We start from the raw sequence: 25,823 nt of genomic DNA, 5'->3' as shown, positions 1-25,823 counted from the left end.
TAGTGCCGTTTGTCCGAGTTAAAACCCAACCGGGATGCCGAAGCTTATTACACTACAATATCTGGGTTGTAAGGCTGAAAATTCTGTCTCGTATGAACGGCTTTGAAGCCTCCCGTGTCGCTAGTATTAGTTGCTAACTAAATGTAGACCTCTTCTTAACCTTCTTTTATACTTTCCTACTGGATGTGTCTCATGATGATGATGCTAGCCAACTGGGTACGTATTATTACCATGACGATGCCAGGCATGTACAGTATACCCATATACATGTATGATTACATCATATTGTAGGATAGCTAATGAGCAAAATAATTGATCTACAAGATGACAACACACCATGTTGCGATGCGTTGTGAGCTATAATTTTTTACATCAAATGACACGCCCAAAATAGGCATGCCAGGTTGTAAGAATGAAAGTGGATACAAATCGGGACACATCGTCTGCATAATTGCTGTAATTGTCAAATAATGGCCAATCGGCTCCTAAAATAGCTGAGAACAACTATGATGTTAGTGTGGGCTACTGAAAGCAGGGGGAGAGAGTGAGAGAGAGAGCGGCTCTTAATATTTTCTTTCCTGACTCAGATTTTCTCAACATTTACAGACTTGAACCAGGCAGCCACCACCTCAAAGTATCCTAGCGATTATGCAAAGACAACATTCATATGAAAAGGAAATCACCCCGAAATCCCAGTAACCATAGTTTCTTTAATTTACAATCTCTAAGAAAAAACAGTGATGAGAACCATTTAAAAAAGCAATTATCCTCTGCTCTGCCAAGTGTGTTTTAAGCACAATAGTCACAACCTATTATCCTATACTGTACAATAAACAGCGGTGCACCCACAGCAAGGTCTACAAATCACATAAGTGCAAACAGCTACACAACCTCTAACCACCTCCAAGAACGCAGACATTTAAACCCTCTCATCCAATAATGTTGCCACAAATAGAGCATGGCCTTAATTCATTAAAAAAAGAAACAAAAACACATACAGTTACAGTAAAGTTCCCAAAGAGCAAGTAAAATATTTATTCAAAAATTGCTTGCATATATATCAGCCTCCCTTTACATAATATAGTATAATATAATATAGTATAGTCAAAGTAATAGTCAAAATTATGAATATGCTGTAAGATTGAATTTCATCGCTGTTAGGCAGAAACCTTGTATCTCCATAGTTTTTCTTTACATACAGTAAATGATTGCCCTCTCAGTATCTCATACTTTGTCACAGCATTGTGCAAAAGTAGCAAAAATAGTGATTTACAAGCTCACAATGTGTCGCATCACGATGCATTGTGAGCTTGTAGATCTTCTATTTCTGCTATGTTTGAAAGATTTGTAAAGAATTTTTAAATTTATTAGAATATGGTAAGTGATATTTTTTGTTAAAATAAGTGTTAACGTTAATGTCTTTATAATCTGATAGGAAGTGGAAGAAACATGCGCACACTCATTTATCTTGGGAGCTCTAGAAACTAGTGTGCGGCTGTTTCTTCCTCTTCTTTGATGTTTGCCTTGATGCCTTGACATCCAGCACCTGGTCTAAATACAGGTAAGAGACGATCTCCTCTGTGATTTATATTCTGATAGCTCATGGATATAGTGTTTGTTCAGTAACAGGGGTCTCCATGTCTCTCCAGCTCTTTATTAAATAGGACATGCATTTTCAGGTCGGGATACAAATTTCATCCAATTAGGAGAGAGAACTCATACAGGATATTGTACAAACAAGTGAAAATGGAAGTGATGACACAAGGAAATTAGGAGATTTGTTTTATAACTGGAACATTATAGAATAAAATAAAGTAACCGGCACACTTCTTCAGGCATCTCTGAAGGTCTATTGACCAAAACGTTGCCTAAATAAAGTAGTCCTTATTGTGCAAGTGTAGACGGGTCACTTTATTTCGATTGTATACGTCTGATCCCTGCCTACGCACCTGTCTCTGAGCTAATCAGTTATGCATAAGACTTTGTTGTGAACTGGAACACTCTCTCCTGATTGGCAAAGAAATTGGCTACCCACCTGAAAAAGAATCGGGAGAGACGAGGATACGCCTGTTACTGAACAAACATCGAACATCAAACATCAACCCTGGCGGCCGGCTGGCCACCTGGGCTGGTGGTCCGGCCTGGCTGCGGGTTCGAGTCCCGATCCTGACGACCATTGCTGTGTGTCACCCCCCCCCCCATCTCACTCCCAATTTCCTGTCAGACTAATGTAATCTATCAATAAAAAAGCAAAATAAAAAAGCAACAAGTACTATCAGACTATAGTGACCTTTTTTGTGTAACCAATACATATCACTTACCCTACCTTTAATAAGAGCTTGTGACACAGGTCATTTCCTGATATGTAACGATTTTGGACAAGGATCCCACCCGACAGTGATAATGATATATTAATAATTTGGCCAAATGTAACAATAATGTAAAAGAAGGGAAAAAATACTTCCAAATTGCACCCTTGCAATTATTATCATCACACATACAGTAGGTAGTATGTAAGATCCAGCTAAGATCTCTAATCAAGTGACGTGTATGAACATCTGAAAACCAACAGGCTGAAGAAAGAACACAATGAAAGTCCATGAAAGCACAAATGTTGAAAAGCACTTTGGTTAACAGTCTATTAGCCAGACACTGTAACTGATTGGTCAAATGTTCCTCTATGCAAGACTGCATAAAATAATAACTGATGACCCTTTACAGTTTGGTCCCATTGTCAGATAACCGTTAGGTGTTGTCAAATGGCTTGGCTGAACTCAACTCGGTGTGTTCATTGTGAAAAATGCACTTCATGACAATCACTACAACTATAATCCACTTAATGCATGGCCCAATCTCGTCTTCACTTCCGGATGTTTTGTGTGGTATTTAGGCTATCATACATACAACGGTTTATTTGATAGCCTGCTTATGATGATGATCTCTAAGGCACAAACTCCGGAACCAGAAACGCTGTGATTTTCTTTTTTGCTAGTTCAAACTACACCCCACCAAAGGTGAAGAGGGCTTATATACACCAGCTCACTGGACAAAACCGAGGAAAATTACCACATACTGTAATCCCTGCACAGTGAAACTAGCCTAGTGCTTATGTTGCATTTAGAATCCTTCAAAAAACGTTTACAACAAAAAAAATGTTTACTGTTTAAAACAGTGTTTCTTCTACTACCTATGATTTGTTGTCCTTTGAATTGAATCTGTTCAGTATCTTGTCAGAGAGATAGAGAGAGAGAGAGAGAGAATGCCATCATGAAACCAACAATGTAACCAACGTAAATGTCTGGTGCTGTATATCACCCATTCTCAGCCGATGCCTGTGAAATTTGAGTGTTCAAGTGTTCTCAACGCCTTTGTCGTTGCCTCCCTGTTTGTGGTCTGGCTGTGTGTTGTCGTCGTCCTCTTCCTGTCCGCCTTGCTCCCCGTTGGGATGAAACTTATCGTGGGCCCATTTGGGGCTGTTGTTGCTGCTGCTGTTGTTGAGGCCCCCGGGGCCTTTCCGTATTATGAACCATGCTCTGCCACGCGTAAAGCTTCCCCCCCGGCCTCGCCCTCGGCCATCCAACACCTTGCTGTTTGCTTCCCCATCTCTGTCATCATGCTATTAGAGGAACAAAGACAAAGCCAAGATGAAGAAATATTAGTTTGACATATTATGTGTTATGTCATGATCAGAGAAAGACGCACACTCACTCTGAGTGGTGCTTCCATTCACCACTATGATGTAGATTAGTGATTCTCAAAGGGGGTGTTCAGAGAATGTGACTGCACATTTTCATGTTTCATATTTTATCATCAGAATTCCTTTCATTATATAAAACTGCAGTTAAGTGAGGTGCGGTTTGTCAGTCCATTGCTGTAGGTGTTTAGTTGAGTGTCTTTTGGTATAATTATGGTTAGATACAGTACCTAGCTGGGAGACTGATATCCTGTCCGGTTTCAGTCTCAATTAATTCCAAAATTTGTCCATTCATAAAAAGCTTATTTTCAATGGCTTGTTGCCAAACGGAATGTATTCTGGATCCTGGGTGTCCTTTTCAGGACACAGTTGTTTTTGCACATTGAATATAAAAACGTATTACTGGACTATTTTAAGAAATTCCAAGTTAAAATCACCCAATGTTCATGATGCATATTTGCTAGCTATTCACTCGTTTCCCAGTAGCGTAGTTGTCAAAGGGTCACCAAATTCACCTTCACAACAGCATATTTTGTCAGGCTGCAGCCAACATTATGGGGGAAAAATGTTTTGTTCCTTATTCCACAAGATTGCTCATAGTAGTATCCAATCCATTTAATACTCATCAGTTTGACCATATGTCCTAACAGTGCTGGGCACGCATCACTACTGTATTTTCAAGTGTGTTGACAAATGCAATGGATTCAGCAGGTCTGAATTAACCATTTTGTTTCTAAAATAGCAGGTCTACAAGCTCACAAGGCGTTGCATCATGACCCCTTGTGAACTTGTAGATTAGCAAGGGACCTGGATATTGGAGGGGGGTGGGGGGGACTGGGCTGGAGGCTGGCCCAAAAAACGTTGAGAAGCAAAAAGTGGTTCTGAAAGTGGGGTCCAGGGTTCTTTGAGGGGGTTCCAGGTCTGTAAATCTGAGAGCTATTTGGGTATCCATGAAATTAAAAACGTTTGAGAAACACTTAGCAAAAGAATGAGACAGCATAATCCTACCAAGTAGTATTTCTTGCTCTTGGGGGTGTATTCTGGGTCCCAGTCTTCATTCTTAGGCTGAACTTGCACGTTCAAAGGGTTACTGTGTCCCTGTATTGCATTGTTTCCCTGGTAATTTCCTCTGTTCCAGCCCCTCCCTCGAATCCTGAATTGCTGTAATTTATTGGTGTAATATAAGACATGGGGTCTTTAAAATGGTGCAGAGCTAATATTCAGTCAGTCGTACAAGTTAAATACACATACTGCACGTGAAACTTTACAGGCTTACGTGCTTCAATAAAAAAAAAGAAAAAAAAAAAACTCTTGACTTACAAATCCTCCACGTGACGTTCCTCTGTCAACATGGCCGCCACGGTCTTGTGGTCCCGGTCGAGCCTTGCTAAAACCTTCCTCTGTGGGTTCTGACTCATCGCGGGCGACGTTGTCTCCCCTGTGTGAGGATGAGGAGGAAGAGCTGGAGCGAGAGCGCTTCTTCTTACTTTTTCTAAGAGGAGGGTTAGAGTAGGGTTAGAAGGTTCATTGTGCAATTACATTTTTATCTTCAAAGTGTCTGTGGATGATTGGGAAAATTATGGAACAATTGCACATACTTTGATTTCTTGTGGTGCTTGGAGGACTTCTCCATAGACCTCTCTCTACTAGAATCTGGGGATTTTCTTATATCTCTTGCCCCATCCTGATTAAAATCTCCCTCAGGCACCAAGTACTTTTTGCGGCGCTCAATATCCACTCGAAGGTCCATAGATTCACCCTTCGTTTTTTCTGTGCCGTCCTGAGCAATTCAAAAACAGAACACAAGGTCGTGGACAGACTTGGGATTAGCATAGGGATGTTGTCACGTGTCTGCCACGGTCGTTTGCAGAAACATTAGAAGAGGAACTAAACAAAACATGTTTCCTAAGAAAAACTAAAATATTTCCAGGTTTGCACCAGCACATATTTTTATAGTTCTGTGAAGTACAGTAGTATTTGTCCTTTCTGTGGAGAAACATTTATATGTCTGATTTCATGCGCAACCATAACTGAAATACTGTGAGATTCATTCCAAACAAAATAGGAGGGAGGGCAGAATCCACTTCTTCCGGCCGACGTCCCAGCCGGTAAGCACCGTCGGCCGGTCTTTTCATAGGTCGGCCGGTTGGTCCGAATGCATTTTTAGCGGCCGACGGTGCGATGGGTCGGCCGGTCCGTGATTACGTTGGCCGGTCCGTGATTGGGAGGCGGTCCACCCCAGGAGGTTAGACGGGACAATAGTCCGATACGGGAGGGGAGGTGCGTGCGTGCGGGAGTAAATGTGTCAAGTCACGTGACCACTGGCTGTGCTACGAATATGAATTATTATTATTATAGCTAACTTAATAGTTCCTGCTGTAAAACACCCAATCATATCGTTATCTTTCTTCATATTTTTTTTTCTGCTCTCGTTGCAAAAGACCGCCTCCCAGTGAAACGTTTCTTTAAGGTAAGTCACGGCTTTCTAATAGTCTAGGGGTCTGTGCAAATGCCTCTCAATTTATTGGCACCCGGCACCCGGTTCGGATCCCGCTCACGGCAAACTTAAAAACTTTTATTTTATAATGTTCTTTCGTAGCCTTTATTGTGTATGGACACAATAGCTACATTTTAGACTGTATCATTATTGTATATTATATTTAAAAAAATAGCCGTATTGAATTAATACATATTTAATTATTTGATAGGCAGGCAGGCAGGCAGGCAGGCAGACAGACAGACAGGCAGGCAGGCAGACAGACAGACAGACACGCAGACAGACAGACACGCAGACAGACAGACACGCAGACAGACAGACAGACAGACAGACAGACAGACAGACAGACAGACAGACAGACAGACAGACAGACAGACAGACAGACAGACAGACAGACAGACAGACAGACAGACAGACAGACAGACACCAGGCAGGCAGGCAGGCAGACAGACAGACAGACAGACACGCAGGAAGGCAGACAGACAGACAGGCAGGCAGGCAGCCTTCCTGCGTGTCTGTCTGTCTGTCTGCCTGCCTGCCTACCTATCAAATAATTAAATATGTATTAATTCAATACGGCAATTTTTTTAAATATAATATACAATAATGATACAGTCTAAAATGTAGCTATTGTGTCCATACACAATAAAGGCTACGAAAGAACATTATAAAGTTTTTAAGTTTGCCATGAGCAGGATCCGAACCGGGTGCCACACGGAGCAATACATCAAGAGGCATTTGCACAGACCCCTAGACTATTTGAAAGCCGTGACTTACCTTAAAGAAACGTTCCACTGGGAGGCGGTCTTTTGCAACGAGAGCAGAAAGAAAATAATATGAAGAAAGATAACAAATGGTAAATGGTGCATTTATGTAGCGCCTTTATCCAAGGCGCTTTACAGAGATTGTGCATTACATTCACCCATTCACACACACATTCATACACCGATGGCAGCGGAAACCATGCAAGGCACCAACTAGCACATTGGGAGCAATTAGGGGTTCAGTGTCTTGCTCAAGGACACTTCGACAGTAACTCTGGGGGAGCCCGGGTTCGAACTGGCAACCTTACGGTTACCATCCAGGCACTCTACCCCTGAGCCACCGCCGCCGATATGATTGGGTGTTTTACAGCAGGAACTATTAAGTTAGCTATAATAATAATAATTGATATTCGTAGCACAGCCAGTGGTCACGTGACTTGACACATTTACCCCCGCACGCACCTCCCCTCCCGTATCGGACTATTGTCCCGTCTAACCTCCTGGGGTGGACCGCCTCCCAATCACGGACCGGCCGACCTAATCACGGACCGGCCGACGTAATCACGGACCGGCCGACGTAATCACGGACCGGCCGACGTAATCACGGACCGGCCGACCTAATCACGGACCGGCCGACGTAATCACGGACCGGCCGACGTAATCACGGACCGGCTGACATATCAAACGACCGGCCGACGTAATCACGGACCGGCCGACCTAATCACGGACCGGCCGACCTAATCACGGACCGGCCGACCTAATCACGGACCGGCCGACATATCAAACGACCGGCCGACCTAATCACGGACCGGCCGACCTAATCACGGACCGGCCGACCTAATCACGGACCGGCCGACGCACCTACGGTCCGGCCGACGGTGCTTACCGGCCGATGCGTCGGCCGGAAGAAATGGATTCTGCCCTTGCTGGAAAATGGAGGTTTTAAACATATGAGCATGAGCACAGCTAGTACAAGTGTAACTTGCTGTTGATTATTTCCGTTCCTTATTTTTCCAAAGAAGAATACTTACTATGACAGTCCTTTGGTACAGCTTGGGCACAGGAGCAATTGGCCACTTCCATTTCATACCCCTCACTCATTATTAGACTCAATGGCCCAGGGCAGGCTCATACCCACACTTTAATCAATGCACCATACGTGGAGGGGGTATTTAACAAACAACAAATTCAACGTGCCACATTCTGCATTTGCTTTCTTAGACTTTATGCATCTCCCTTCAAAGGAAGCCAGCGGCTCACAGAGAGTGCAGTCTAAAGGCGCCTGGCTTCACGTGCTTGCTGTTGTTTGTCTCTGAGTCTGTCCCAATACACCTCATATTGCAAAATGTTCGGTCACCTTGTAACTGGCATCCTCAGAGCCTTTCATCGCCTCAAAAAGGTGAGCGTGTTTCTTAAAAGCACTTGGAGAAACATCAATTCTCCTACAAGAGAGAAGCACATTCAAGACAAAAAATGTAAAATGTTCAGAGTGAATCAACATAAAGTAGGTGCCAGTCAGATCACAATGGCAAGGCAGGATTGGAGCTAAATTGAAAAACAAAACAAAATTAAAACAAACGATTAAAGCTACTATCCATACATTGTTTTTTTAAACAATATATTTATATCCATAACTTTTATGATTTGAAAACCGGTCTCCCGGATGTTCAGCCAATAGGCAATGGCCCTTTGGCCAGGGGATACTACAGAATTTGTCAAGCAGGTGTCGAACCCAACACCAGGGTCAAAATTATTCAGTGGACGAGTAGGGAGACCACTTCGAACCACTGCAGTGCAGATGCACTATTATATTGTATTTACATACAGTGCGCATACCATAGAGCAGGGTTCCCCAATACATTTTCCTCAAGGGCCATATTTTGACTAGCGTACCAGGCTGGGGGCCGAGTCTGCACGCACGAGGACGAGGTCTTGCCCTGAAAATTCATTTTCAGGGCAAGACCCCATTTGAAAAGGATGCCCAGTTTGACATGCATAGGCTACTGACCCCCATTTAATGCAATTTATATCTGGGACCCTTAAAAAAAATGGGCCACAAGGGGGCGCTCTGTGGGCCGCAAATGGCCCGCGGGCCGCCTATTGGGGAACCCTGCCATAGAGTCAGAATGGTTAAAATAACATTCTACACATGGAAATAAGTTCTGCATTGCAGCTTTCATAACAAGAAACAGGAATCCTTATGAACATCGAGCATTGAACATGTCTAGACATTATTTATTTCACCACCACTGGAGCACGTTGTAGCATGACAAACTAAATAAGTCAAGATTAGCCTGCTGATGTTCAGGTGGGACAGGTGAGAGAAATACCTGAAAGCCGTTCTAAGAGGCTGAAGCCACAGCACACTGAGTGGGGGAGAGGGTCACTCAATAGGCGACTCTACCTGTGTATCTCTGGGCTTTTTCGAGGCTTCATCGTTTCCTTTTCGGCTGCTCTTCTTTGGTACATGGAGAAACGCTCATTTAAAGTCATCCCAGGAGGCGGAAAGTGCTGAGCTGTAGAGACAGACAATAAGAATGGCATTTGAGATAAGAGTGTGTGTGTGTGTGTGTGTGTGTGTGTGTGTGTGTGTGTGTGTGTGTGTGTGTGTGTGTGTGTGTGTGTGTGTGTGTGTGTGTGTGTGTGTTGCACATGCGTGAGTGCGAGCACATGTGCAGGCGCGTCTTTTATATTTGGGTAGCAATTTACTCAAAATGTTATACATATTAGTCACTGAATAATAACATAATAGGTACATACATTATAATATAGAGAAATTTAAGAAATAGATGTGCTGGACTTGATATTGAATGCAATGAAATGCAACTGTACAATGAATACTGTTTAGTCAATACAAGCTAATAGATGTGAATTTTCAGTGTGTTAAACAATATAATTTAAATGTTCTCATGCTACATCAAATGTTAGCAGAGTTTGTAGAAGCAGGTTGAGATCGTTTCTGTATGTCTGACCTCAAGAAAAAAAAAGGAAAGAAAACAAAACATACCACAGCTGTCGGAGACAAACCACTGAGCTTGCAATTATGGTGTTTTTCTTGCTTCAACTGAAAACTTAGGCACTCACTCTCTCACATGAAGTATGCATTTGCAGTTTGTTTCTTGCACTCACTCTTGAAACCAGTAAGAAATGCATTCTCTATAATGTCATTTCAAAGCTTGACAAGGGGCATTCTGTCCTTATTCCTGAAATATGCACTTTTTTGGCCAATACATTGGCTTATGTGCAACACAACAAATGCAGATATTGGTCACTGAAGCTTCTCAGTCCTTGCATGACATGGATACAAATCCTTATTCCCAATCGAAGAAAAAAAAGAAAATCTGAAGAAAGAGGCAAAATTCACCTTTTGAGTGATGGACGATGGCCACAATATGTTGAGAGAAAAGCTCAGAGGGGCTCCTCTTTGATTGAGTGGCCTTAACATGCTGAAAGATAGAGCGAAACTCCTGCTCTTTTTTTGAAGCTTGCACAAGATCCTGAGACAACTGGCGCTCCTCTGCCATAATATCAGACGAGCTGTAAATCAGACAAAAGTAACAATTATGGTATTGTTGACTTTGTTTGGAGCTTTTGACTGTAAAGAAACAAAGAAGCTAGGAGATAAAGAACAGCCTTATCAAGAGATGATAAAATAATTGAAAGTATTAGTTCAACAAACTCCCATTTTCAATTTTGGTTTTATCATATTCATTCTCACGAAACGTTACAAACAGCATGGCTGCTTGCTGTTTGAACAATGAAGACTATGGCTAGAAAAAGGATAGTTTCTGTCTGATTAAGGAGAAACAATCAGTTACATACAGAGATTAGAGACTTTTACCAGTGTGACCACTACATACAGTAGTGCAGCTTACCTCAACAGGCCATCACCTAGGAAATCCATTCTGACATTGCATTTTGCCTCTCTTTTCCTCAAGGCCCTGGGGGGTGAGTCATCTCCCCTCACCATGAACATCTCCCTCTCAGAGTTTCTCCTTGAGGATGGAGGGGAGGGAGTCAGGCTGGAGATTGATTTCTCCATCCTCCGGCCTTTGAAACAGCCTCTCTCTGGGGAGAGCTCTCTCAGCATGTTTACTATCTCCCTCTTGGTGAGGGCTGCTGCAATGGCGGCCGCTTTGTCCTGCTTTCGACTGCGGTATATCTCCTCCGCCGCAGCATCGAGGTCAAGATCGTCATCTTTGGCTACCTGCAAGTAGGCCAGGTTCTGACGCTCTTCAAACAGCCCATGGGTTGAGCGGGTGATCGTGATCTTGGGTTTAGAATACTCATCACCATTGTCCCACTCTTTACGAAGCGTCCTCGTGTGAGGCTTGGCTGGCACCTCGCCTTCCGCTTCCTCAAAAGGAGGGGCTTTCAGGAAGCTGGACAAAGACACATCAATGTCCTCCTTGTGCTTTTTTGACATGGAGTCAAAGATGCCTCCATTTGTTTTCTCTTCCTCCATATCCATATGATTTGCCATCATTTTCATGTCATTTTCCCTGGAAGATTTGGATTTCTTATTGTTTTGCTCCTCCAAGAACCTGAACAAAGGGAAAGAAATGATTAATAGTTGCATCTAACTGAACATACTGTACTATTGAACACTATACAGACACACATACAAATTCAACACACAGTTGAATTCAAGTGTAATGAGTAGGCCTACAACTGTATGTTAAGTAATTCATTTTTGCAATATCTGTTAACAATTATGTGTACATGACGGTCTAAGCCGGTCAATTTAGTGTAATTAAAAATACTTTATCTGCACTTATTTTGCCAAAGCAAGGTCCAGAAACCTGTTTTTCTGCATACAGTAAGGCCATAAGATATGCCATTGCAAAGCATTGCAGTTAGAATTCCACACAAGAAAACACAAGCTCTTTCATCTTATTTTGGTTTGTTATGACTACCACTATTTCCTGAGGGGGCGCATAAGCCAAGGAAAAATACCAAGGGCAATTATCGTGTGGTATACGTAAAAAAAAGGAGAGGAAAACGGACTTCTGAAATAATAACAAACCCACTGATGACTGCATTAGAAACCAAATGGATATGAATTCATTCAAAACTTTATCAAAGCAAAAGAAAAACTACAACAACATCTTAGAATACAGACATTGGAGAAATGTTGTGCTTACCTTTTAAAGGCAGAGGACATTGCTGACGCATCTCCATCTAGATCATCCTCTTTGGAGAAGGGCTGAAACATAGATGTGGGGCTTTTCTTTGAGGTGCTTTTACCAACCACCTGCCAAGAGGAAGCACCATTGCTGGTGGCATTTGTGCTTTTAGGTGACAGATCAGAGTGGTTATGAGTTGGGGTGACCTGGCCAGCAAAGTCAGCTGAGCCTGTCAGAAGACTGGCCCTCTTGGGGCTGCTGTTGTAGTCTGTCACGCTCTGCCAGGCACCCCCGAGTTTTCCAACACCAGCTGAGCCATCATCGCCTCCTGCCAGAACCCCTGCAGGTTCTACTTGCTCCTCATCTCCACCTAATCGCTCTCCTCCTCCTCCTCCCTGGAGCTCCTTGGAGGTTAAAGGCTCCTGGTTCACATCCTTGGAATTCTGCCTGGCCAACCCCACAGCTGACCTGCATTTGGGAGAGGAGGAGTGCGAGGAAGAGGAAGATTGGTGAGAGTGCCTGGATCGGGGTGAGGAAGACCGGTCGGACTGGTGCGAGTGACTGGTGTGAGGGCTTCCAGAGCGCTTCTTGGGGGAGTGCGAACGGCCCCGTGAATGGTTCTGCTGCTGCTGCTGCGGCTGTTGCTGCTGCTTCTGCTTTTGCTGATATTGTTGTTGATATTGTTGGGGGTACTGTCGGTAGTTCTTCCAGTTGTTGCGGAAGTTGTTGTTGTTGTTATTGTTGTATCCACCGCGCTGGTAGCGGCCCCGTTGGAAGTAGCCGCGCCCCCGGCCCCTGAAGTGGTAGGGCCTCCGGAAGCCGCGGTGGTAGCCACGGAACTCGCGGTTGTTCTGATAGCTCCGTGGATATTTCTTCTCCCGGCTGTGAGATGGAGAATGGGACCTGGAACGTGACCGTGAGCGAGACCTAGAGCTGTAAGGGCAGAGAGGAAGGCCATGCGTAACTTTAAATAAAAGTATGTACCATATGAATGCAACATAGCCTAGTAATACCAGTTGTTGTATTAAAACACTTCATACAATCATTACATATGTATTTTGTAATTTGTATTAATGTTATATGTGACATTAATTAATAGTAGTAGTAATCGGTTCTTTTGTGCAGTGTATGGGAAGATGTAATATTATTACCTATTTCCATTCATTGCACAAAAGACTCAACTTTCAAATTATAAAACGAGGAAGAAGCAACTGGCAGACAACAGCTGGCAAAGAAATATCATAAATAAACTGCACATAGATGCAGCTGGGTCTGCCAAATACATCACGGGAAGTATGAAAACACATGTTAATATTTAACTGCTGCAGCGCCAGCGAGAGGTGTCCACAAAGGAGCAATTTCACAATGTCTGTTGGCTCTGAACAAAGCTGTGAGACCCAAAGTGAACACATGGGGGCTGTAGTGCACCACTGACAACACACAACAGACAAGAAGACAGAGGTGCAGTGGAAGTCTCTAAAAACACAATCATATAGCTTGCTGCTACATGATGTTTTATATTCAGCACTTTTGCAGCGTTCAATAATAAACTCACCACATGCATTCTATTACATTTGTAAGTATCGACTAATCATTTAGGGGTTCACGACAAATAATCATGCCATGCACGTTTTTCTTTTCTTTTACCTAATAATAAGATTCAGCAACTGCTCCGTCACATTCACATTTTTCCACCTTCATGTTGTAGATAAAGTAGATAAATACTAGACTGAAAAAGTCTACTTAAGTTATACCATTCAGAGAAACAAACAAAATCCAGTTTAAAAGAAGCATACAAAAATACCATTTAACAAAACTTTCCAGGCAACACGATGCGAGGAAAAGCAATCCTGGAAAAACCTTTTTAAAATATACAGAGCACATAAACAGACAGGACTCACCTAGTGTGCTTTTTCATTGGAATACGGAGTTAGTTAAAGAAGGCAGTGCATCGAGCAGCACCGCACAATCACTGTGTGAGCTACAGACTCTGCATCCCTTATGCCCAGCCCTTGTGCAGAGAGAGTAGTCACATGGCCATATGGGAAACATTTCTGTTCTAATCCTTCAAAGCTACGCTTGCCAATTACACTGACTGGCCAGCCAGCAAAGAGACCCGGGGTTAAAAATGGCATTTCAGACAGACAACTGCTACTACTTATTTTATATTAAGCACTACTTGATCAACATTCTCTAAACTATCCAACTTGATAGCTTATGTACTACATACAAAAACAAAATGACAACTATGTTGAACACCCAATTTTACACAACGATAAATAGTGGTTTGTGGAAATTGGAGTCTTATTGTGTTCATCTTAGCCACAAAAAAGTTGTATAATTTGGTGGATGAAGTTTTTCTATATCTTCATCTTTTCCCCCCCCATCCTATAAAGTCATGCCCAAATTTGGGATGCCAGGGTTAAAGTGGTTGCGCTTTCAAGTAGAGTACACTGAAACTTCTACCCCTGTGTTAAATCACTTGATAGAGAGAGAGAGAGAGAGAGAGAGAGAGAGAGAGAGAGAGAGAGAAAGTTAACGTTTTACTAATTTCTGACTCATTTGGACCCCTTGGGGAGAGAGTGGTTAAGGCTGGAACTAGACGAGGACAGGAAGCCAGGGCATATCTCCTTCTCATGGGTCCCCTGTGTCCTCTCACTTTTCCACCATTGGATCAGCCCAAATGTGGCAAAGAAAGCTGCTACTATTAGCTCCAGGGATATCTCAACAGTAGATGCAAATAAACTGTGAGTGTGAAATAGTGTGCATGTGTTCATGCATGTACATGGCCGTGTACACGTATGCAAATGGTGTTCTGGAGGCGCGAGCATGCATTTCTTGTTGCCTTTCTTTTTTTTTCTTTCAAATACTAGCCGTACAGACCGTGCATCTGCCAGGAAACGAGTTGCCATGCCTCTCGACTGCCTTGCCACAGTCATTTTTGCCAGTTGTATGTGGGAGTGGCGTCACATTTAAACCACACTCTGTCTCCCTCACAAGTGGACACTATCACAGCCAGCACATATGACCCCACGACCAAGGAATTTCCCTGGCGCCTTCCAAACAATACAACAAATGCATCGACCGAATATTTCCATGAAGCCACTGTGGTGTGGTAATTTGTGCAAAAAGTATTATAAACAATCCTACATGGAAATTGACTCGTGACAGACATCCTACAGTAGCCTAGAGCTAAGTTTTTCATACACATTAATTTCCTTTGGATAAATTAAGGGCTGCAGTCCCGGATCCATTAGCATGCTTCTACAGCCATGTCAGTTTATATGAGCATCAACTTCATAAAGCACAGGAAATACACAATTTTGGAGTAAGAAATCAAAGCATCTGCCTTGGAATGATAATACTGTAGGTACTCTCTCTGGAGTTTAGTCCCCGTTATGCAATTTTAGCTTTTGTGCCTTTATTCATAGTTACAGTAAAGACAGACAGGAAAGAGGGAGGGAGAGAGAGAAGGGGAGAGACGTGCAGCAAAGGTCGTCATGAACGGGACTCGAACACACAACGTGCTGTTAGGCCAGAGCCTATATGTGGCACAATGACAAAGCACCAAAGTCTTGGTATTTGAACAATACCATAGCATAACATGAAAGCACAAATCAAATCATGTGCATAGAGTTTGGAGGGACCATTGCTTATGGCATGGTCTTTAAATTCAATACATTTGTTTTTCCACATTGGCAACAACCTTTGCCGGGTTTTTATACTTTGGACCTTTGTTGTGCCAGAGGTATTCTTCTGCTTGTGGCATACCTGTCAGGACTCTGTTAGCAACCCTTATCTTGTTTCAATTTGTGAGGTCTGGCAGAGCAATGTGCCGAGCGTTTATTGCTTTCCATACACACCAGCACAGCTTCAGGACAGAAATAACACAACTAGAATAGATGATGCCTCTACCATTCACAGGAAATACTAATTTCTTTGTGGAAACACAGGACACAATTAAGCAGCTAATAAAAGTCAGCTTGGCATTTATTAAACTATAACACTGTCGGTTTTTTTCAAACCTGAACACTGCGCCACAGAGTCCTTGCGTTAAATTTACCTGTAGCGATGCTTCCTCGACCGGGATCTGGAACGACTTCTGGAATGAGAGCTTGAGCTGGATCTATATCTGGATCTTGAGCGGGACCGGGACCTGGATGCCGATTTGATGGATTTAGGCATCACTGTGGTTAATCACTGTGAGACAAACAGTCAGGGTTAGGGTTTTAGGTGAGGCTTTTGGAGAGACACAGCAATGGAAACAGCACAGAACTCCACTGAATTGCTGAATAAATCACCATTATCAAGCAATGGGAGGAAACCAGAAGCGAAAACCCACATTGATCATTTGCAGTCAAATCTAATCTACAGCGGCAGCGGCCAAAAGGGAAGAGGGCAATCTCACTCTACCACAGGTGCATCCTAACACACTCTTTGTATTATTTGCACAGAAAGCGGTCCCATTCCAATCAACACACTTAAGATTGAACCTGTGTGCGTTTACTGTGTGTTAAAACCACAGGAATATAAAGCAGTCTTCAATGTTTTTAGCCGGGCTAAGAGAAGGAGAGAGAGAGCTAAAGAATGGACCCCCACTACACTGCCCTACAAAGCCAAAGTGCAGTCATTTTTGGACATACTGACTTTGAATTTGCATATACAGTACCAAAGGTTATATTAGCCCTCGTGATTTTGAGGGATAAACAATTACCTCAAGAACAGATATACAATTAGCGTAATATCAATTACCTACTCCAATGTCAAATCAATGCCAATTTGGCAGACCAGTTTGAAACCCTTTTAAACCCATTTATCATTTAATTAATTTTTTTCTGTAGTTACTGTACTGCACTGCACTCTGGGTTTGTAGGGCAGTATATACTGTATAAAATAGTGTTGCATATGAAGAAAAAAAAATATTTTTTATATAAAGCCTTCCATGTAACTTGATAAGAAGCTCACTATAGCTCACTATATTTAGCTGATTGTCTACTATATTTAGCTGAAGTGAGTAGGTGACTGAGTAGGGTTGCCTCTTGATGCTGCAGCTTTGATAGCCTCATAGATTTGTTGGACAGCATTATCATTAGTGTTGTGTAAATTGTGCCTTTTCTCCAATTGTTTGTACATTAAATACTTTGCTAATTTCAAATTGAATATTCTTACATTTGCTAATTGCCACTGTAATGCATGGCTGAAGTAAATGTGCTACACTCCCTAATGACAACTTTACAGTATATGACTGGCTTAAAAATACAAAGAAAGACAAAAACCCATTTTGGCCAACAGACAAAAAGGTATATTTTAGTATTATCTTTAGTCTACGTCATTGTATTTCCGCAATCCCATCACACATTCGAAAATAAATAATAGAAAAGAAACGTGTTTGTATAGTTTGTAAAATATAAAACAGTCTTCATCACAGTTGAACATGTACTGTAATAACAGGTGTCATTTACACAAGGGCTTTTTTCCACCACTGTAAACACATTCACTATACTTTACTGGAGCTTTAAGAGTCGGTAAACAACTGGTGCTGCTTTTAAAGTAAATGTTTATGATCCTGCTTAAAGGCAATGCCAAACATCATGCCAATAATGCTTACTGGGCTTTTTTAATGGGGGGATCACTGATACATTTGAAGAGCCTCTATACATTGCAATCTTTTAATTGCTATCAAACGCACAACATAGCAATAATTAATGCAGTGTCAAAGTGTCAACATTAACAGTTTCACTGAATACATCTAGTTTGTATTTTTGTCAAAGCTGCTTAACCACAAGAACCCTAGCTACCTCTATTCTGAGATTGTCATGATAGGTGAACATTTGGCGGCGGAAAAAAAGCAGATCTACGTGTTCGTGTTGTTGTGAGCTTGTAGGTCGGCTATTTTCTGCAAAGAGATTTGGTGTAGACGGAAAAAAAGGATGAGACCATATGTACTATAGGGCGGATGCCCTATGCCCCTCGACGGGGTAAAGAGGATTAAGTCAAGTACTATAGGCAATTAGGCAGGGCATTTAGACCCTTGGGAGACCCCCAGTGACTGATATACGCATACAGGTTTTAGTAATGCAACACCATGCACCCATCAGATAGACCTAATCAGTGCCAAGCATCTCAGTATATTTCTTACGTCAGAGGAGGCCAGAGCTTTCTCCTCGACGGCTTAACTAGTGGACTTAAAACATTTTAATATGATACTGCAGAAGCATCTAACCCATTCCAGTGTCACTCTATGTGACATACGACCCTTGGCCTAAAGTAATTGCCAGGGATCAAAAATTGATTTTTCATTTCAGGAGGCATCCGCAGTGGACTTTATAAAAAGGAAATTGCTGACTAAACATCATAGGGATTTTGGAAAACAGTGTACGCTGGCTAGAGCACACTGGTGGTCCCAGACTGTTAACTTGCTACTATTTTGGAGAGTAGTGAAATGGATCTGTGTTCTCCGCCTCCACCTCTGTCTGCTCTATGAAGTTCCCGTTCTGCTCATTCCAAGTGGCTTGTTGTCTTTGGCTTTCAGAGTACAATTTCCTGAGGCTACTGCCTGAAGAGACAGATGGACTATGCTTACAGAGCGCATTACAAGAAAGGAACTCAAACGTGCCCCCTTTTGCCACATGTGGGCAGAAATCCCAAAAGTAAATAAATGCCAATGTTATGACAACTCTTTCAGCTTTATGATACATGCAACAATGGACCTGGTATTACACACGAGTTGTGATAAAGAGAGGATCAACCTCTGAATTTGAAAAAGCTGTAAATGCACACATCTGCTCTGGGGTTTTTTCTTTCTTTTATTTTTTTTTATTTTTTTTACCAATCTGAAAATACAGTCCTCAGAACTCTTAAATGACAGTGGATTACTTAAACGGCATACAAAACAAAATTATACACAACCAGAGGGAAAGGGGCAAGAGTATTGTAGCTATTACTAAGATTACTACTGTATGCTGATTGCTTTACTAACTGCCTTGATATTATTGAGCAAGAGGAAAGAGGAAGAGGAAAGCAAGAGCATAGCATGTGTAGCTTAAAGGGGAATTCCATACTAAAAGGCTTTCTTACCTTTCTTTGTAGTTGTTACGTCCCCATCAAAGAGGTCCAGGTGTTATTTTGTGCAAAAGCTCCTTATTGGCTATTTCCCCTACCATAAGCCCTAAATGAATTGCATTGAATTGAATGGGATGTATGGGGTGTTGTGCTAATTCGCTTATTTCCATCGCTCAAAATTATATATTTTTTGTATATATCCTCTCTTCATAATGTAAATAATAACCCAAGCGGCACACTTTACTACTTATTTCGATGGAAATAAGCGAATTAGCACAACACCCCATACATCCCATTCAATTCAATGCAATTCATTTAGGGCTTATGGTAGGGGAAATAGCCAATAAGGAGCTTTTGCACAAAATAACTCCTGGACCTCTTTGATGGGGACGTAACAACTACAAAGAAAGGTAAGAAAGCCTTTTAGTATGGAATTCTCCTTTAACATAATAATGCAGATTTCATTCAAGAATTACTACACAGTAAAATCCTCAATGTTCATTTACATTTGATTACATTTGTACTGGGTAATATTAATTTTAGTTACTTCTGGCACCTTACTCTCTGATTACTCAAATAGTCCAATAGGGATGTACTGTCAAGTCCGTCCCCAGCCATCACCCATTTGACGGCACGGGTGTGAGAATACATTGGATTACTACAGCGTAATATACAGGGGAAACGGTTTTGTTGCTAGGCAGCCAGCCGTCAGTTTCAGTGGCTTGGGGAGAGCGGCACAGATCGCATCAAACTATACCTCCATGGAATCAATCTTGGATTCCTTCTTCATTGAGGTGAATAAATGACATTTTATATTTTGTCTCCTATTGTCAGCTGCAACATAGCTGCTAGATTCCATTGTGGAATAGCCTATAACTGGCATGTACTTAGAACGCCATTGTTGCCAGCAACTGTATTTATTAGTCTTTATTAGTTTGTCAGTGCCATAAAAACCCAAATTTCAGTCGGGTTAGGTTCTGTAATATTTCTGAATAAATTGGCAAAATAGAAGTTCCCTTAGAGTTCTGAGCGCTGTAGATGAGACCCAAACATTACCCCTTGTGAATTTTGGGCCCTTCCTCCAACATTTGGAAGAAAATCTAATCTTAGTAAATCAGAATCTAATATGACAAATCTGACTGATATTGATACTAGCAAAAACAAAGAAAAAAAGAATGAAAAAAAGTTTGATAAAGTTCAAGAGAAGGCCAACATGTGAAGTGGCGTGGCCTATAGTACCCCCAAATGAGGCCAACTTGAAAACCATTTGGGAGTGTGCATGCAAACTTTCACCCTAATCGGTCCAGCAGTATCCAAGTTTAGCACACAGACACACAACAGACAGCAAAAGCATAATCTCTGCCTCCCTGCCTTTCAGCCCAGTGGAGATAATGAACACTCCAGATCTGACTGTGTGGGATCCATTTCAACACACATTCTGACTCCCAAGACTCTCAATTGATAACCAGCTGCAGCTGTCAGAGAGTGTTCCTCATCCCTAATCACTGGGATTTTAGATTCTAAAAAAGACAGTGACAAGTTTGTTCTTTAATCATTCACACCTCAAGTCGCACACACGAGGGCAGTCAATTACTTGGTCACAGATGAAGACACACACACACACACACACACACACACACACACACACACACACACACACACACACACACACGGACACACACACACACACACACACACACACACACACACACACACACACACACACACACGGACACGGACACATGGACAAACACACAGGATTGAGTCCCCATGGAGTCCCCAACAGTTGTCCAATCCTCATCACCTGTTTATTTCATACAACCTAATGACAAAAGCATCTATGATCAACAATGTCGCCCTGCAACCTGATATGTCCCAAACCAGAACAGACACATTCCACTCCATCAACTTCACCGTGTGGGATGCCATTGTGGCAACTGTAAGAATCACAATCATCAACCCCCCCCCCCCCCATCCTTCACTTTCCCTAAAGACGGCGTGCAATGGCTTTTGGGGAATTTTATTTTGAAATTTCAGTCTGAAACAGAAGGCTGTGTGCTTCTGAACCAATCAGATCTGAACCTGTCGCATCTCTTCAGGCTATGGAGCATAGCTCAACGACCCATGGAGTTGTTTTGTTTACAAAACTTTACAAGTCAGATACAGAGCATGCAGCTACTACATGGCTTATTTCTAACCTATAATGTTTTCAGATACACATTTTAGCGTGCTGATTAAGTTTTAAATGAGTAATACACTGTCTGGATGCCATCTTGAATCACACTGTCTGGATGCCAAAATAAATCACAATTATCCGTGTGACCTGCGCGGTGCGTGCATGCGTGTAATTAGCTATGAATGGCCCGGCATCTGCAGGAGTCGATGTGTGTACCGTCTAAACAGCAGGGTCAAAGGTCCTACACTAAACACAGACAGACAGACACTAGTAGGGACACACATAGCCCTTTAAAGGGAGACCTGTGCGCCGTTCAAAAAGCCACAGCAACTGTCATTTGCATGGTATGGGTTCTGGTCACTGAAACGGGGAACACATTTGGATCATTGTCAGAGAGTTCCCTCGAGATGTTCCGCATACTGTACAGCCGGCTGTCCATGCGTGGCTAAGCCTCTGACAATGCTGTAGAGGGCAAGATGGCTTCCTCCCTCAGTGGCTCATCGGATGAAAGACAACTGGCTATAGCACTTCCTGCTTCACTCAATGTCAATTATATAAATGTTCATCGAGTTAAGACAGTAGTTTTATCTGGTGTCCAGTGGTGGACAAAGGACCCAACCCCAGTACTTGAGTCAAAGTATACTTCTGGTCCAATAATACTCAACTACATGTAGAAGTTGCTCTGTATACGAATTTTACTTGAGTACTAGAGTAATTGCTTTTTTGAGCAGTGCTAAGCGCTCACAATAAGGGGCTTTGTGTGTGGGTCTGTCTGTTTGTTTGGCGCACAGAATGGTTTGTAAGCATGACTTATTGACCCCTGCAGTGCAGTGAAAGCCCTAACACACACACACACACACACACACACACACACACACACACACACACACACATAAGGACATTTTATTTGTAATGCAATGCATTACTGTATTGTTTTCACAATGCATGCATTTACATACTAACCTTGTAACTGACCATGATACTGACCATAATACTGACCATGGTACTGCAATATACTGACATGATACTGATGTGATACTGACACGATATTTACACGATACTGACCATGATGCTGACATGATACTGACCATGGTACTGCATTATACTGACATGATACTGATGGGTTACTGACACGATACTTACACGATACTGACCATGATACTGACATGATGCTGACCTGACACTGACCATGATACTGACATGATACTGACCTGACACTGACCATGGTACTGACCATGATACTGACCATAATACTGACCATGGTACTGCATGGTACTGACGTGATACTGACCATGATACTGACATGATACTGACATGATACTGACCATGATACTGACATGATAATGACATGATACTGACCATGATACTGACATGATACTGACCATGATGCTGACCATGATACTGACATGATACTGACCATGATACTGACATGATACTGACCATGATACTGACCATGATACTGACATGATACTAGCCATGATGCTGACCATGATATTGAACATGATACTGACCATGATTCTGACATGATACTGACCATGATACCGACATGATCCTAACCATGATACTGACATGATACTGACCATGATACTGACCGTGATACCGACATGATCCTGACCATGATACTGTCATGATACTGACCATGATACTGACATGATCTTGACCATGATACTGACATGATACTGAACATTTTCATTTATTTTTCTTCCTTATTGTGGCATCCCTTTCCCTGTACAGGTCCTGGGTTAGAAAATATACCCAAGTCAAAAGCACTAATATTTGTCTTTGAAATATAGGCTAGTGGAGTGAAAGTCATACGTTTTCATAAAAGCAATTACTCAATTATACTACAGTACTCAAGTAAATGTACTTTGTCTACCACTGGGTGTGTCTCAGAACTATTGCTTCACATTTTGTACCAGATAAACCAGTTTGGGAAATATCATACAGCGACAGATACAAACCAATTCAATATTTATGTTGGCCACTGGCTTAACGATTAAAATGAGTCTTGCAGCAACTAACTATTTGTTCAATCAAACGTGTTAGGTACAGAAATTACTGAGCAAATAAAGAACGTTCCCTGACTTTGGTGTGGAGAGATTTATTTCCAAGGGGCGGTTACAAACAGATTCCAACGTCACAGCAAAAAAGTCTCACTTTTTACTATTTACTTGCAGCAATATTTACAAGTATTGTGGTCGTGCTGGTACGAATGCACGTGTATGCTTGCATTGCTTGGTAGGTATTGATGGTGACATAATTAGTGAGGGACGCTCTTATCATCATACATCATCATACATCATTCCATACATTCCGGGCCAATCACAATTTGCATCCTCACTTTTGTCTCCAATGTTTTGGTTTACATAATGTTTGTGTTTACACAAACACTCAAAACACTCAAAACCATTCATTGTCAATGGCATTCAATGTTTGTGTTAAGACAATGTTTGTGTTTACACAAACCCTCAAAGCTGGACATAGGAGGGGCTAGCGCCTAGCACCTCTCAAAAACAAGGAAAAATATGCTTTTTTATTGTTTTGGTCAGTCCCCTTTGTCTTCCTAGGTAGACAGTAGGAAAGGGAAGTGAATGGCGAGATTTATTCAATCCTAGGCCAGCAGGGAACATACAGTATGTGTGGCTATAAGGACCATTGTCAGGCATGAATTTTAAATTGATACCTATCATGTTTATGAGGCTATACATTCAGCTGGAAATGGGTAACCGTGAAGTGTTGCTGAAGGCCCCTCACACCTCACAGTGACATGCCTCTCAACTTTCTGTCAACACTGCGTTCATGGTATCATTTGGGAACTCATCAGATAAAGTTCCTCTCTATTTTGGTCGTGGTTTCGCCTGGCAAATGGCAAGCTATACGCAGATCTGTAGTTCCACACTGTCTAAGGACATGTTGGTATTAAGCCAATAATGTCTAAGAATCAAGTTGAGGGTACAGCTTTAATGAATTAATTATTTGATTTGTTTGCGTAATACTACTCTTTACAGAGAGACTGTTACTTTACAGTAACAGTGGTCCCTTTCCAACCCATTAGAATAAATATGAACTCATGAAACAACAAATGTGCGCAATAATACTGTGGAAGCACTCAACCATGCAAATTAGCACTCAATCAAATAGTGAAATTTGATAATGTCATAGAATGTGTACTTTCCACATGGTCAATATTTACTGGTTCAACACTTGAATGCATCCATTAGTCAACTCAACGCAAGGTCTCATGCAGGGTTCAATTTGGCAAGAGGTCCTAAATCCCTCTTACACAAAACAATAGTATCATGGATCATACATGTCGACATTAAAAATTATATACACACACACACACACACACACACACACACACACACACACACACACACACACACACATTTACTCATAAGATCATAATAAAGATAATATTAGTAATAGTCATGGTCAAATGGCACATAATGAACAGCAAAGGGACTAATCCAAATTTAGGCTATGATATGATGCATGTATACGTGCCAATATTCTGCCTAGGCTAGTATGCTCACACCTAATCACTGTGTACTTTTGGGCAGCAGGTGTTTGTCAAAGGGGATAGACCACATGAAAACAAGATCCTGCCTTAAACAGGATCCAAAGCCTGCGGATAAGATTCATTCTCTTCTGACCAGGATAGAGATAAATACATCATCAATCATTCATGTTAATATTGAACTTTATAAGTATAGCCCTATGTCGTTGTCATTCAGCGACAGCGTGGATAATATTTAACAGATAGTTTTCATTAGATGTATATATAGCCTATAGCCTATCTACAATGAATGACACGCACCATAATCTTTCTAATGCATTCTATGCAAGCTGCTAAAACTGAGAACAATTATTGTGCTGTAGAATAGATAGACGGGAGGCATGTTTTACCTTTGAGTGTCAAAGAAGTTGCGCTCCTCTGACGGGTTTGAACCACGCGGCTTCTGCTTCCCCGAGTGAATATCTGAAAGAATCCTAGTTGCTGAATATGATATTTCGTTCTTTTTCGCATCCAAAAATCCAAGTTTGAGCTATAATGACAGCTTCAAGAATTCTGCCGATGTTCCTGCCAACATGTCCATCGATTTCGCAATATGGTGGTCACTAATCTTGTCGCAATAATGTGTTACGAAAGACTTCAAATGATCCGACGTATAAAATAATGAAACGCGGAGTCCGCTTGCTGGTGTGCGTTCTACTTCTCTCACTGACACAGGGGTGTGTCTGCCCGGTGTATGGAGAGGAGAGGACAATATTATCTTCCTTCTTTGTCACTGTCAAAACACGGTTTGGATGGAGGAGGTTTGTTATAATAGACCCTATTCCCCAAACAGCTGGCTGTTTCAATTATAGAACACAAACAGATGCCAAACAAATGACATCATTTTTGGAAGATAATTTCAACTGCTTTAACGCTCAAAACTGGAATCAATGTGTTTATTCTATACACTTGGGTTGCTTGTGTGAAAATGAGTTTTTTTAATTT

General features: G+C 41.9%; 1 protein-coding gene across 3 annotated transcripts; it reads right to left on the bottom strand.

Annotated features, from left to right (window-relative positions):
- Window positions 1-690: 690 nt before the first annotated feature.
- thrap3a (thyroid hormone receptor associated protein 3a) lies at window positions 691-25,533 on the bottom strand. Of its 3 annotated transcripts, XM_083761066.1 has the most exons (11): window positions 25,229-25,533; window positions 16,145-16,281; window positions 12,100-13,014; window positions 10,831-11,499; window positions 10,320-10,492; window positions 9,360-9,471; window positions 8,313-8,397; window positions 5,293-5,474; window positions 5,015-5,186; window positions 4,703-4,855; window positions 691-3,616 (listed from the first exon to the last, which is right to left on the bottom strand). In XM_083761066.1, exons 2-11 carry the CDS (start codon window positions 16,264-16,266, stop codon window positions 3,350-3,352), a joined length of 2,850 nt encoding a protein of 949 aa, XP_083617192.1. In that variant the 5' UTR covers window positions 16,267-16,281; window positions 25,229-25,533; the 3' UTR covers window positions 691-3,349. The 3 variants fall into 3 exon arrangements, with proteins under 3 accessions (XP_083617192.1, XP_083617194.1, XP_083617193.1); XM_083761068.1 differs by lacking the exon at window positions 4,703-4,855; XM_083761067.1 differs by lacking the exons at window positions 16,145-16,281; window positions 25,229-25,533 and adding an exon at window positions 13,983-14,110.
- Between the last annotated feature and the right edge of the window lie 290 nt (window positions 25,534-25,823).

Source organism: Protomyctophum parallelum, assembly GCF_964188405.1.
Source record: "Protomyctophum parallelum genome assembly, chromosome: 3".
In the NCBI taxonomy this organism is placed as follows: Eukaryota; Metazoa; Chordata; class Actinopteri; order Myctophiformes; family Myctophidae; genus Protomyctophum; species Protomyctophum parallelum.
This window is presented reverse-complemented; position numbering and strand designations above follow the sequence as displayed.